This window comes from Eptatretus burgeri, chromosome 3, assembly GCF_056783735.1.
Source record: "Eptatretus burgeri isolate ZD-2024b chromosome 3, Ebu_testis_v1, whole genome shotgun sequence".
Lineage (NCBI taxonomy): Eukaryota > Metazoa > Chordata > Myxini > Myxiniformes > Myxinidae > Eptatretus > Eptatretus burgeri.
In genome coordinates this window covers 121,393,317-121,407,993 of record NC_140963.1, presented here as the reverse complement: position 1 = coordinate 121,407,993, position 14,677 = coordinate 121,393,317, and the positions used below count along the sequence as shown (strand labels likewise).

At 42.7% G+C, this 14,677-nt stretch overlaps 1 protein-coding gene across 6 annotated transcripts in view; it reads right to left on the bottom strand.

Annotated features, from left to right (window-relative positions):
* The window catches only part of LOC147030875 (cilia- and flagella-associated protein 57-like), a 187,028-nt gene that overhangs the window by 33,886 nt on the left and 138,465 nt on the right, over positions 1 to 14,677 (bottom strand). For 4 of the 6 annotated variants that reach the window (XM_085875405.1, XM_085875406.1, XM_085875404.1 and 1 more), the window contains 3 exons: positions 12,731 to 12,853; positions 12,437 to 12,592; positions 12,195 to 12,335 (listed from right to left, as the gene is read on the bottom strand). In XM_085875405.1, coding sequence (XP_085731531.1) covers positions 12,195 to 12,335; positions 12,437 to 12,592; positions 12,731 to 12,853 — 420 coding nt within the window. Of the gene's footprint in view, positions 1 to 12,194; positions 12,336 to 12,436; positions 12,593 to 12,730; positions 12,854 to 14,677 lie in introns of those variants that run through there. The other 2 variants (XM_085875408.1, XM_085875409.1) reach the window with 2 other exon arrangements.

The following is a 14,677-nucleotide window of genomic DNA, read 5'->3' as shown; positions in this document are numbered from 1 at the left end:
GTGGAAAAAAAGCTTCACAAGAGTTTGTAAAACGATTAGAAAAGGATTGTATAAGACAAACTAAATTAATGAAAGAAACAGATGAACCAATGAAATTAACCGAAGAAGAAAAATTAGAATTTAGACAGAGCAATATCTGTCATATTTGTGAGGAGGAAATTGAGGAGTCTAAAGTTAGGGATCATTGTCATCTTACTGGTAAATATAGAGGTCACGCTCATTCCTGTTGTAATCTTAATTATAAATTTCTTTCTTTTATTCAGGTCTTTCTTCACAACAGCGCCAACTCTGATACACATCTGTTTATAAATGAACTTTCAAAAACACCAGGGAATATTTCTGCCATAACAAACACAAGTCAAAAGTATATTTCATTTAAAAAATGATATTCACAAAACCTTTAACACATATTTGGTTTCTAGATTCTTACAAGTTTATTGGAACACCACGAGCTGACCGCGCGTCAAACCTAAGCTCCACGGGGTCTTTTCCAAATCTTAATTCATTCTTTCCAAAAGAGGAAATTCTAACTAAAGAGGAAATTCAGATTAAAGAGAGAATTCAAAATAAAGAGGAAATTCTAATTAATGAGGAAATTAATGAAGAAATTCTAACTGAAGATGAAATTCTAATTATAAAGAAAATTTAAACAATGAATGAAATTCTAACTAAAGAGGAAATTCGGATTAAAGATGAAATTCTGATTAAAGAGGGAATTCTTACTCGAGAGGAAATTCAAACAGGAATGAAATTCAAAGTAAAGAGAAAATTCTTACAAGTAAGGGAATTTATCCTTTTGATTATATGGATTCATTTATGAGATTTAAAAAACCACGACTTCCTTCAAAAGAAAGTTTCTAGAATAACCTTTTTAAAGAAGAGATGAGTGTTAAGGAATATAAACATGCACAAGAAATTTGGAAAATATTTAAGATAAAGAACCTTGGAGAATATCATGATTTGTATCTAAAAACAGATGTTTTATTGTTTGCTGATGTGTTTGAAGCTTTTGGATCACTCTGTCATAATAAAAATTGTTATGGATTCGATCCTGGTTTCACTATTTCACAGATCCTGGTTTCGCTTGGAGTGCAATGTTGAAAATGACAAAACAAGATATATATTTAATCAGTGATGTAGATATGCTTTTGATGATTGAGAAGTCTAAGAGAGGTGGAATATCACAAGTATGTTCAAAAAGATATGCTAAAGCAAATAATAAATATCTTCCAAATTATGATAGTGAAAAAGATAGTAATTATTTGATGTATTTTGATGCTAATAATTTGTATGGATGGGCAATGTCTCAATCTCTGCCTTATGGTAAATTAGAGTGGGTGGAAGAAAAGGATTATGAAAAGGCTTTGATGAATATTGTTATTTCTTCTCAAGAGGAATTGAATGAGGAAGAAGAAGGTTATTATTTTGAAGTTGATTTGAGGTACCCAAGTGATCTTCATAATAAGCATAGGGTCAGGTCAGGTATGGGAGCATGTGCCAGAACAGCGCGTCGCTGCGTCCACTTTCCGCCGGTACTCCAGGGGCCTCCGTCTGGCCATCCCCCAGGCAGATGCCAGGCCCATCCCCATCTCCTTGAGATGATGGTCAACCTGCTGCAACCATGAGGCACGTGGTCGGCCCACTGGCCTCCTCCACTCATGAGACTCCCTCGCTGAGAGAATCTGGTGAGCAGGATCAGCGTCAGGAAAACGAGCCACATGTCCATACAGCCGCAGCTGACGCTCACGGACTATGCAGGTAACAAATCTCATCCGAGTCTCTCTCAGCAACCGCTCGTTGGACACAAAATCCGACCAGCGATAGCCAAGGATTCTCCGAAGAGACCTGGTACCAAAGGAATTAAGTCTCCGTCTCAGATCCTTGGTCAAAGTCCAAGTCTCGCACCCATAGAGCAAGACTGGAAGTACCAAGGACCTGAAGACTCGGACTTTCGTCCTCCCGCACAGGTACCGGCAGCGCCACACCCCATGATCCAGTGAATCCATGACTCCCCAGGCCCGACCCAGACGTCTATTGACCTCCGGCTCACAACCTGCGGAGACATGAATATCACTGCCAAGGTAAGTGAATCTATCCACGACCTCAACATCCTCACCACAAACAGACACGGACAGGACAGCAGCATCCAAGATGTCACCGAAAGCCTGGATCTTTGTTTTGACCCAAGAAATCCGTAATCCCAACGGCTCCGACTCCTCATTCAGCACCTCGAGGGCCCCCAAGAGGATGTCTAAAGTCTCCGCAAAGATGACTGCATCATCTGCAAAATCAAGGTCCGAGATCTTGACATTGCCAAACGATGCACCGCAACTTGATCTCTCCGACATCCTCCCAAAAATCCAGTCCATACAAGTGCTGAAAAGTGTGGGGGCAAGTACACATCCCTGACGAACTCCAGTAACAACTGGAAATAAGTCAGAGGTGGTACCACCACACTTCACAGCACTCTCAGTACCAGAGTAGAGTTCAGACATCAGATCGATCAGTTTCGGTGGCACCCCACGAAGACCAAGAATCCTCCAGAGGACATCCCGATTCACTGAATCGAACGCTTTACAGAGATCAACATAGGCTGCAAGCAGCCCCTGCCGAAACTCTCGTCTGCGTTCAGTGAGGACACGAAGAGCAAGGATACGGTCAATCGTTGACCTCTTTGGCGTAAAGCCTGACTGCTCTGGACGCTGGTGCTCAAGCAGATGGTGGCGAACCCTATCAAGAATTATCCGAGCAAAGACCTTGCCCGGCACTGAGAGCAGCGTCACCCCTCGGTAGTTGTTGCAGTCTTGGCGATCACCCTTCCCTTTCCAGAGAGGGACAACAAGGCCCCTCTTCCAGTCAGTTGGGATGATGCCTGTGTTCCAGGCAGAGCACAAAACTGCATGCAACGACGCGAGTGCAGCATTTCCACCAGCCTTGAGAAGTTCAGCATGGATGCCACAGATCCCTGGAGCTTTGCCCCGTTTCAACTGGTTCACCGCAGCTCGTGTTTCCACAAGCGATGGTGGACCACAGTTGATTCGAGGGTCAGCAACAGGGATTGTAACACCCTTGACGTCCAACTCGACAGCTGGGGGATCAGCCTGGTACAACCGCTCAAAGTAACCGGCCCAGCGGGCCTTCACTTCAGACTCCTCTGTCAAGAGCCTACCACTCTCTGCTCGAACTGCAGTGCTCCGAGGGATGGGCTTGGATGAACGTAATGCGCGAATTCCCCTGTAAGCGGGACGAGAATCACCTGTCCACAGGTGATGCTCTACCCCCTCACAGATTCCTCGCACATAGGCCTCCTTGTCCACCCTCAGTGCACGTACAGTTTTACGCCTCAGCTCCCTGAACAGCTCAGCTCTGCCATTCAGCCTGGCCCTGCGACTCTGGTCAATGGTATCCAGTGTCCCTTGAGAGACAAAATTCTTCTTTGCCCTGCGGTGAACTCCAAGGCATCCACCGGCAACATCAAGGACGGTGGTCTTGAAGGCGCTCCACAACTCTTCAGGACCCCCCAAAGCACCCAGACCCCCAAGTGTCCACTCAGCCTGTTCGCAAACTCCTCAGCTACTCTCTCATCCCTGAGCTTGGCAACATCCAGCCTAGGCTGGGATGGTACCATTCTCCAGGATTTAAGGTGCAGCTTTAGAGTTGCTACAACAAGCCTGTGGTCAGTATTGAGGAACTGAGCACTCCGGTAGACCCTGCAGTTCTGGATCATCCTCCAACGACCGTCAATGAGGACATGGTCAATCTCCTTTGCCACACCGCCAGCGTTGGAATACCAAGTCCAGCGATGAGCTTGTGGGCGCTGAAACCATGAACCAGCCACCCTAAGTCCATGACTTCTTGCAAAGTCAAGGAACTTAGTGCTATTCTGGTTCATAGTTCCTGACCCATGGGGACCAACACACACCTCATAACCATCCCTATCAGTTCCAGTCGATGCATTGAAATCCCCCAAGACTAGAAGTGTATCTCGTCTGGGGCACTGATCAACCACAGACTCGAGTGTGGCGTAGAATGCATCCTTCACGGTAAGATCACTCGCCTCAGTCGGAGCATAAATAGAGACCAGGGAAATGACACCTAAGGAGTGACGAATCCTTAATCTCATAATACGCTCGTTGACCGGTGTTACCTCAATTATCATTGGGGTCAGCTTATTGGACACAGCTACAGCAACTCCTTGGGTATGGTAACCATCAGAGCGACCAGACCAATAGTAGGTGTAACCACCCACCATTATCTCGCCGCAATCCGGTCTCCGAACCTCAGAGAGAGCTGCAATACCGATGTCCAAACGCTTGAGCTCAGATGATAACAGAGACAGGTGATCATCCTCTCTTAGGGATAGGACATTCCAGGCACCCACCCGAAGGGACCGCCTCAGGTTAACCCAAGGAGACCGCCGTCTGGTGGAGCACACCTCAGCACCACTCCGACACACTCTCCCGCAATCTGACCCAGGGATGTTACCCCGTGGTTTCCCTCCTATCAAAGATTGGGGGTCCCGAAGGCTTTGCCCCAATCCCATCATCCGGTGAGCTGCCCTGCGAAGGGAAGCTGCACAGGAGGTACTCCCACGGAGTGGGTTTTCAGATTTTTTTGCGTTTTTGCGTTTTGCGGAATGAAGCGTTTTACGGTGGCTGGAGTGCAAATCCTGCCACCAACCTCCTAATAAGAAGTAACCCAACTGCAGGAGGACGTCCGCAGACACAGTTGGGCACTAGATATGGATGGCCGTTGGCTCACAAGGAGCTCCTCCGCCCTTTGACAGGTTTTGTTTTTAATCCTGCTGGGTGTCCATATCCAAACACCCTCCTCACCAGAAAACCTGGTGGGGGAGACGGTTTAGTCGCCGACAACCCGACCATGGAACAGGTTAGTACAGGTTTACATGGTACCTGTAGCAGGTCACAGATCGAACCTGACCTGACCTTATCGAACCTGACCTGACCTTGCATGTGAGAAAGAAACCCCAAAGAAAGAATGGTTCAGTGATTGTCATAAAAGTTTTACTATTAAAGGCAAATCAACAGAAAAGTTATTAACAACATTCTATGATAAAGATGGATATGTTTTGCATCAGAGAAGCTTGAAACAGTTTTTGAGAGAAGGATTGAGAGTCGCTAAAATTCATCGAGTTTTAAAATTTAAACAAAGTTCTTGGATGAAAAAGTATATTAAATTCAATACAGATATGAGAACAAATACAAAAGTAAAATTTGAAGGGGAATTCTATCAATTGATTAATAATGCTGTCTTTGGAAAGACAATGGAGAATGTTAGAAACAGGCAAAACATTAGATTTGCAACATCTTGGAAAGAAGCTTCCAGATTGATAAATAAACCAAGATTTAAGAGAGAAGAGGTTTTTTCAGAGAACTTTTCTGCTATTCATATGGAAAAGGAAAGTATTGTAATGGATAAACCAATTTATATTGGAACAGCAGTTCTTGATTTATCAAAGATATTGATGTGTGATTATTTGTATAATGGCTTGAAGAAAGAGTAAGGTGAAAATGTTTCATTGTTGTATATGGACACTGATAGTTTTATCCTCGATATAAAAACTGATGATGTTTATAAAGATATTAAGAAAAATATTGGAGTATATGATACAAGTAATTTTAGTAAGAAGAGTGAGTTATTTTCCAAAAAGAATGAAAAGGTTATTGGTAAGTTTAAGGATGAGTTGGGTGGAAAAGTAATGAGTGAGTTTATTGGATTGAGAGCAAAGGCATATGCTTATAAGTATGGTGATCAGATTGATAAGAGGTTAAATGGAATAAAGAAATTTGTAATAAAGAAATCAATAACTTTTAGAAATTATCATAATTGTTTGATGAATAAGAAAGAAGAATATAGGAAAATGAATACAAAAAGAAGTTATAAACATAACATATTTAGTGAAGAAGTAAATAAAAAGGCATAAGGAGCCTTTGATGATAGATTTCTTTTAGATAATGGAATAGATTGTGTTCCATATGGATATTGTATGATTGAGTGTATAGAATAGATTGTGTTGTAACGATGGGAAGATGGGTTAGGGTTTTTAAGGGCTACCGCCGCATTTTTTCACAATATATAAATGGTCAAACCAAGTATTAATCAAACTAAGGAATGGAGAAAACCTCAGTCTTGGTATATAAATGGAAAACATAATGAATGTGAAAAATATCAAATAAGTCTTATTGAAAAAATAACTAAAACAAAGGAAAAATATACCATCACAGATGGGGAATCCCCCGCCATTGAATGAAAAAGGTCATACATATTCCACATAATGAGGGAGGTGAATTGGAAACAAGACACCATTTGGTCATCATCTCAAAAAAGTTCCCCAGGGGTGAGGAATGTAGTAACCAAAAATAATTGAAATCACAAGTTCCCCAGGGGTGAGGAATGTAGTAACCAAAAATAATTGAAATCAGATAAGCTGTTTTCCATTTCTTACAAAAAACATTTTTTCAAGATGACCACCCCAGTCGGCCATCTTGGATCCGGCCACGCCCAAAATCAATGGGGTTCTTCCTTTTCAGGTGGTACATGTGTGACTCAAATTTCAAATTGATATGGCGAAAAAAAAAATTTTCAAGATGGCTGACCCAGTCGGCCATCTTGGATCCGGCCACACCAAAAATCAATAGGGTTCTTCCTTTTCAGGTAGTACATGTGTGACCCAAATTTCAAATCGATATGGCAAACTGTTTATGAGTTATCGCACTCACAGCTATAAATGTTGACGCCCGGATGGACAGACGGACAGCCGGATGGACAGCCGGACGGACAGCCGGACGACCCGGGTGACAACAATATCCCCCTTCCGCCACGCGCGGGGGATAATGAAACAAATAAGCGAATCAATTTAAAAACTATTAAGTTAGAGGATGTAAAGAAAAAAAAAATATATCCTTGAATGGACTGAAAACTTTGATGGTTATCAATTGAACAATGGAAAAACAATATACTACTAGCGATACCCGTGCACATGCATGGGATAGCAGTACAACATAGCTGGTAGCAGATGACAGACCGTACATGGGGAATGACAAAAATAAGCATTGTGCAAAATGCAAGTGGTACTATGGACCGCCAAGATTTCCCAAACATTGTCGGCATGTCCGCTAAGTGTCACAGCAATTTCATAGGGATCGTGTGATGGCGAGCTGAGTTTTTAGTGTGCAAGCTTGGTATTATAATAGAGATAATCTCAAAATGATATGTGGCTCAGGAGGTGGTCAAACAAGAGCATTAAGAGAAGTTTATCATTTCTTAATGGCACAAAAGGGGTATCTTAAAAAATATAAAGATTCAAATGTGATATTTTTAAATATTTTAGATGGGGATTATTGTGCAAAGAAAATTGAACTATTGAAGGAATTTGAGAATGAACAAATCTTTATAGGTTTAATGAGTGAGCTAAACAATATGCATTGGTTATTTGAAAGAGTGCCCCTCGGCTTACATGTTTCAGATATTTCTTTAGAATCACCTTTAACAAATCATATTACTACTTTACGACTTGAACAAATCTTTATCTTATTGCATTGGTTATTTGAAAAGAGTGCCCCAAGGTTAAAAGGGGAGACAAATAAATTTTCCCTGGGATAAAAAAGGGGTTTATTTTTTGGGGGGAAAAAGAATCGCTGAGAATCCCCCATTCATTAACATGGGGGAAACTGAGCCAGAATCAGTATAATCACCCGACTCGTGCATGCCCGTACTTGCAAAAAAAAATACTTTCAAACCGCGTGCCAGAAACAACAACTACACAGGCCGTTCCTTCGCTCTCGTAAACGACGCCTGGATTGGGGCATTGTGTTTATCTATAAATGCGCATAAGAAATCGACAAATTTGTTTGTAGTGTAGTTTGTAGACAAACAAACAACTATCCGGAAGTAGTGCGTGCCCGTACGGAATGTTCACATGCATTCCACGAATTATCGCTTTCATTGAAGTAACAACTGCTGTGATACTTACACACTCAGAGTTAATTAAAATCCAAATTAAAATCAAGTTTACCTCCCTGTCTTTGCTCGCCATGACATATGCTGCCATTGACCATTGCCACTCCTACGCCACGGTAACTCAGGCGCCCTTTCCCCATCGGCCTTGCCTACGCAGCAACGTGTCCTGTCATTGGTTTGGTCAATAAATGGCCGCAGCAACATGTCCTGTCATTGTTAACTAAGGCGCCCTTTCCCCATCGGCCATGCCTACGCTGTAAAGTGTCCTGTCATTGGTTTGATAAATGAATGGCTGCAGCAACGTGTCCTGTCATTGGTTTGGTAAATAAATGGCCGTAACTTGGGAAACAATTGTCCGATTAATATTGTTGCGGATTCGCGCCCGCCGGCGTGCGAACGACCACATAACTCGAATCGCGGCACGTCGCCCACCGGACGGACAATCCAGTCGTGACCCTCTCGGACTAACGCCGGGAACTAGTCACGGGTGGACCTTTCGGCCTCACCACGATCGTGCCAATCGGCCCCCCGCATGGGATAGGGTTGCTCGCCAAATTCGACCTACCTAAGTACCCACACGGAGGGTAGACCGGGCGATCGCACCTCACCGCAGGTCGACTTCGGACACGGGCCACTTTAAGCGACCCGTTCCGTACTATCGGGATAACCGAGCGGTGTTATCGTCGGCCCCGACGGTTCGATTAATTATCGGGCGTTTTAACCCACGACCAACCCTTTACGTGAAGTAAGATGGAGATTCAATAAAGGAAAAGACGAAGCGAAACGGGAAAACAGTTCAACATAATTCACATTTATTTCGCGATGAACGGAAAGCACACATATACAATTACACCAAAAGCAAATGTAAAAGGAGAAGAAACACACAATATTACACAAAAAGCAAATATAAAAGAAGAAGACAATGCAGAGCTATCCGACTACCGAGCACACGGCAACACTTATACAATTTTACTTCACAGACGGCGCCGACAACACATATACCCAAAGCAAAAGAAAAGGAACCACCCTCAAGGATGAGGCGGGCCTGGGGCCGAGACCGCGTCGGGCCTACCCGTCTGGTGATGAGACGCAAAGTGGCGGTGGCGCCCCAACTCCGCGGGCCTCGCGGACAGTGTTTGGTAGGGGGTGGGAAAGGGGTCCCCTTGTCACACTATCTCAGCGCGGGGGGAAACAGGAGGGGGTTGTTGATGCTCGGGGGATGGAGGATATCTCCCTGTCTCGGGTCCCGTGACGAGCGTCTCCACCACGACCTCGGTCGCGCCGCCGGCCTCTCCCTCCGCAGCTCCCCGACTCCGACGCGAGCAACCCCCCGACCGTCTTCGCCGCCGCCACCTCTCCACAGCTCCGTCCTCTTCACTCTGACGACTACCACTTCTTCACTGGCTCTGCGAACTCCCAACTGCGAACTGCCAACCGCGAACTGCCAATTGCGAACTGCCTTGACTGACGAACGCAGCCGTTTATATCCCCCGTGGCCTCGCTCCTTCACCTTTGACCCTTTACCTCCGACCCTTCATCTCTAACTGGCTCCCCATTGGACCGAGGAAAAGTGGGCGTGAATGCTTTTTGATCCATGAATTTGCATATAGCGACCACACTCCAATGCCCTGGAGGCGGGGCCAAATCGCCCCACGCTCACCGATAGGACGGAACAGAAGTGGGCGTGAGTCGTTTTTGATCCGTTTTCTTCGGAAAGTCTGTGATGTTTCTGAACACGCTGCTCGGTGCGCGCCCTGCACGAGTCCAGTATCGGTGCCCACAAGTGGCGCAAGAATGGTGGTGATGCGATGGTGGCGAGTTGTGACGGTAAAGGTCGTGGCTGTTGTTGTGAAGCGGCGTTGTGGTTGGTGGTTGTTGTGTGATGGCTGTTGAGACGTGGTTGGTGGTGGTAGTAATGGCGGCTGGTCCAAAATAAAGATAGTAAAAGAAAAACGGCTATCTAAAAGGGTCACAGCCCGCATGAATGACATTTATTCCCTCTAAACAACGGGTTTGGGCCTAACTACACATATACTTACAGAGATATCTCACCTAAGGGACCTGAATGGTGGTTTGCGAATTTCGTCAACCACAACAATATCAAACCTTGAAAAGGCACATACTCAGTTCCCCGGCAATATACCTGGCAAGTTTCAATAAGATCGGACCAGTGGTTGTCGAGAAACAGCGGTCGCGGTCGCGGTCGCGGTCACAGATACACACACACACATACACACAGACACAGATACAGATACAGAAAAAGACAAAGACACAGACACAGACACACACACACAGATTGCTGGAATTATAGACAGATGTAGATAAGAGAACACATCAGATGGCATTTTTGCCGTTCGTTGTTCCATATAGGAACATGACGAGCAACTGTCCATTCATCATATGTGTTCGATTCCCTCACCCTACGTTAGGGAATCCCAATGCGAATGTTGGGGTGAAAGCATATAGTAATATAATTGCATACTAGTCATACAGTTTTTGATGGATCGGGCTGAAAATATTTGACAAAGACGTTGATTATAGTGCGCATAAAAGCGTGGAAGCCGATTTTTGATTTTCGAAAAAAAATATGTAAAAATATTTTTCGGATTTTTGTCAAAAATTTCAAAGTCCCGTTGCTTCGCAACGGTGGCGTCCATAGCAACGGTACTCAAAAGCATACAACTAGATCCTGGTATGAATCTACCAGTCAAGTTTCATGAAAATCGGTTGACTCCTCTGACCTCTGGAGCTGTCCATTACATACATACAGACAGATGGAAAACCTGAGAATTTACCAAACCAATGCCACTCCTACGCCACGGTTACTAAGGTGCCTTTTCCCCATTGGGAAAACAAGCCGGTAGGTGACATGGGTGGTCGCTAGACTAAGGCGAATTTGAAATATGTCGATAAGAGAACACATCAGATGGCATTTTTGCTGTCCGTTGTTCCATATTGGAACATGACGAGCAACTGTCCATTCATCATTTGTGTTCGATTCCCTAACCCTATGTTAGGGAATCCCAACGCGAACGTTGGGGTGAAAGCATATAGTAATATAATTGCATACTAGTCATACAGTCTTTGACGGGTTGGGCTGAAATTTTTGGACAAAGAGGTTGATTATAGTGCGCATAAAAGCACGGAAGCCGATTTTTGATATTCGAAAAAATATATATATAAATATTTTTCGGATTTTAAAAAAAATTTCAAAGTCCCGTTGCGAGGCAATGGTGGTGTCCATAGCATGGATGCTCAAAAGCATACAACTTGATCCTAGTCTAGCCCTACCAGTCAAGTTTCATCAAAACCGGTTGACTCCTCTGGCCTCCAGAGCTGTCCATTACATACAAACAAACAGACGGAAAACGTGAGACAAAGGATAGTCGAGCGACCACCCAATATATATATATATATATATATATATATATATATATATATATATATATATATATATATATATATATATATATATATATATATATATGTATATATATATATATATATATATATATATATATATATATATATATATATATATATGTATATATATATACATATGTATATATATATATATATATATATATATATATATGTATATATATATATATATGTATATATATATATATATGTATATATATATATATATGTATATATATGTATATATATATATATATATGTATATATATATATATATATATATATATATATATATATATATATATATATATATATATATATATATATATATATATATATATATATATATATATATATATATATATATATATATATATATCTGGGAGATTTCTTTAACATATGTATCTTATATATCTCCCCTCAACACAGGGTAAAGCCCAAAGGGTCAGCACATTTTCATCTTTCATGGCAGACAAATCAACCATTTTCTTCTTGTTTTTACTCTCGTACTTCTGGGGCACTGTCTGTGTGGCCAAACCCCTTTACTTTGCCACCCTGGATGGTTTATAGATTGTCACACTGCAACACTGCAGTGATGCCTTCAGTGTATGCAACATGCATTTCCTGCAACGTGCATTCAAATTTTAAAATCCCACATCATGAACAACCTGTGCTGCAGAAGTGGTGGAAAATGTCTTCCAGTGTTCCTCTCAGCTGGTTGGTGTCCACCCAGCCCACTCCACTGTGGTGTTGCAGTGTGACAATCTAGACTCATCACTTCTTTGAAAACTCACATAGAAAACCCAGAAGTTTCTCAACCCTCTCCCCTGAAACCTTGACATTCCTTGTATTGATGCATCACTTTTGTTCTGCAGTCGGGCTGCATGGAGCTCCTTCCGCAACTCAGATATCTTATGAATTAGGTCAACATTTTCCTGTGAGGTAAACAATGACAGCCAATCCAATTATAAGTACAGTTGGAAAGTGATGTTTATTAAGTTTTTTCTTGTAAAATGAATTCAAATTGTTTGCAAACCTTTAATGTATGCAGGGCCTCACTGTGGCTGCTTGTTGCATCAGAAAGAAGAAGGGGGAGCCGGGAAGCTAAGCTCCGCTCCAGGAATTGTCTCTGTCGCCCAAGTTCTGCCTTCTCTTCATCCTCTGGATGATACTTCCATTCATGACATCTGACCTGTTGCAACAAATAAGTATCAAACTCAACTTCTAGAGCCATCTTGCACCCTATATCATCCTTTATGATAGCTTTAGTAACACGTAACTGAAACACAATCTTGCCAGTGCTTTGGTTACAGAGACACAACCTGCCCACCTTTGGATATTGAGCATACATTTCCTTCAGGTGGGCATGCAGAACATTGGGCTCTTGGAGAGAGTCCATGCAGGTTTGTAGGTCATTGCTCAGCCGGATCAACAACATACGCTTATCGTACACCTGTACAGACAACATGTCAGCATACAAAGGGTAAGACGTGCAAACAACAATGAATCACTCAAACACCTCTTCCTAGTCTAAAGCTATGCCTACTCATTTAAACTCAAATTGTAAGTTCCCCTTCAAGCAACGTCACACACACACACACACACACACACACACACACACACACACACACACACACACACACACACACACACACACACACACACACACACACACACTCGTAGATAAACAGCATCTGTCCTCTCATTAAGCACAACCAGGTTCCAAACACACCTTACCCATACACCATCTAGGGTGTCAAGCGAAAAGGGTGTGGCAACACAAACAGTGCCCCCAGCCCAGAAGTACAGAAACACAGTTGTTCTTACCCAATCAACAAGTAAAAAAGACATAAAATGTCATCGTCCCCATTGTTTTAGTAATTTGCTGTGTGGTGTTAAAGGGCTAGCCCATATTTATGTACAATGAAAATGGCTGCCAGTCTACCAGTCAGCCATCTTTGGTCAGATCACAAAATACAATGAGGGTATATGGACGCCATCATCGATTGCGTTTGTGCCAAACTTGAACAAAATCGGACCATGCACGTCTGAGAAATGGTTGGGGACAGATTTAAGTCACAAAATGGCCACCAGTCAGCCATCTTGGATCTGATCGCAATAAAAAAACAAAGACATGCATATGTAAGCCATCATTCATTATCTGTGTGCCAAGTTTGAACAAGATCAGTCAATACATGTCTGAGAAATGGTTGAAGACTTCTTCAACATCAGGTGTTTTCGAACTAAAATGGTTGCCAGTTGGCCATCTTGGATCTGATCTTGAAAGAAAAGGATGTGCTTAATTAAGCCGTCATTCCTTATCTGTGTGCCAAGTTTGAACAAGATCAGTAAATGCATGTCCGAGAAATGGTTGAGGACGTGTTAGAAACCGGGAAAGGGTGGGGGGGGTTATCACTAAAATGGCCACCAGTCGGCCATATTGGATCTGGTGTCGAAAAAAAAATGACATGCATATGCAAGCCATCATTCTTTATGTATGTGCCAAGTTTGAACAACATCGGGAAATGCATGTCTGGAAATGGTTGAGGACATGTTCAACATCGGGTTTTTTTTTTACAACTAAAATTGCCACCAGTCTTCCAGTTGGCCATCTTTGATCACATCACAAAATAAAGTTAGGAGCAAGTGTATGCTATTGTGTACTGTGTTTGTGCCAAGTTTGAACAAAATCGGACCATGCATGTCGGAGAAATGGTTGGGGATACGTTTAAGTAATAAAATGGCTGCCAGTCAGCCATCTTGGATCTGATCTCCAAAAAAAAGACGTGCATATGAAAGCCATCATTCATTATCTGTGAGCAGTGGCAAAAGGGTGGGTTTGATGCAGTAATGTGTCCCATTTCAAAAAGTCGCAAAATTTGTTTGCTTACATTCACTCATATTATTTTCCCCTTTTCAAACGGGAACACATTATTTCATCAAACACCTACCTTTTGACATGACTTCCCTGCGGGGATGGGCTTCGCATTCCTTTCATATGATTATAATTTATTTAACCAAATTGAGATCTCATCAATATTTATGTGCTATTTTAAGGAATAACTTTATTTTCTTTCAACACTAATCACCATTGAATATACCTGAACTTGGTTCTTGGTTCAAGTATCTTTGTTGAGCAGAGATGAAATGACAAACCTCTCTTAATGCTTTTGTCTGAGCACTTCATTTCAGGGAAATGACAGCCTTGCCCAACTTGGATATTTTCCCAGACTTACTCCATTTAATTGCTCTCTTTCCTGTTTTTCAACGCACCCAG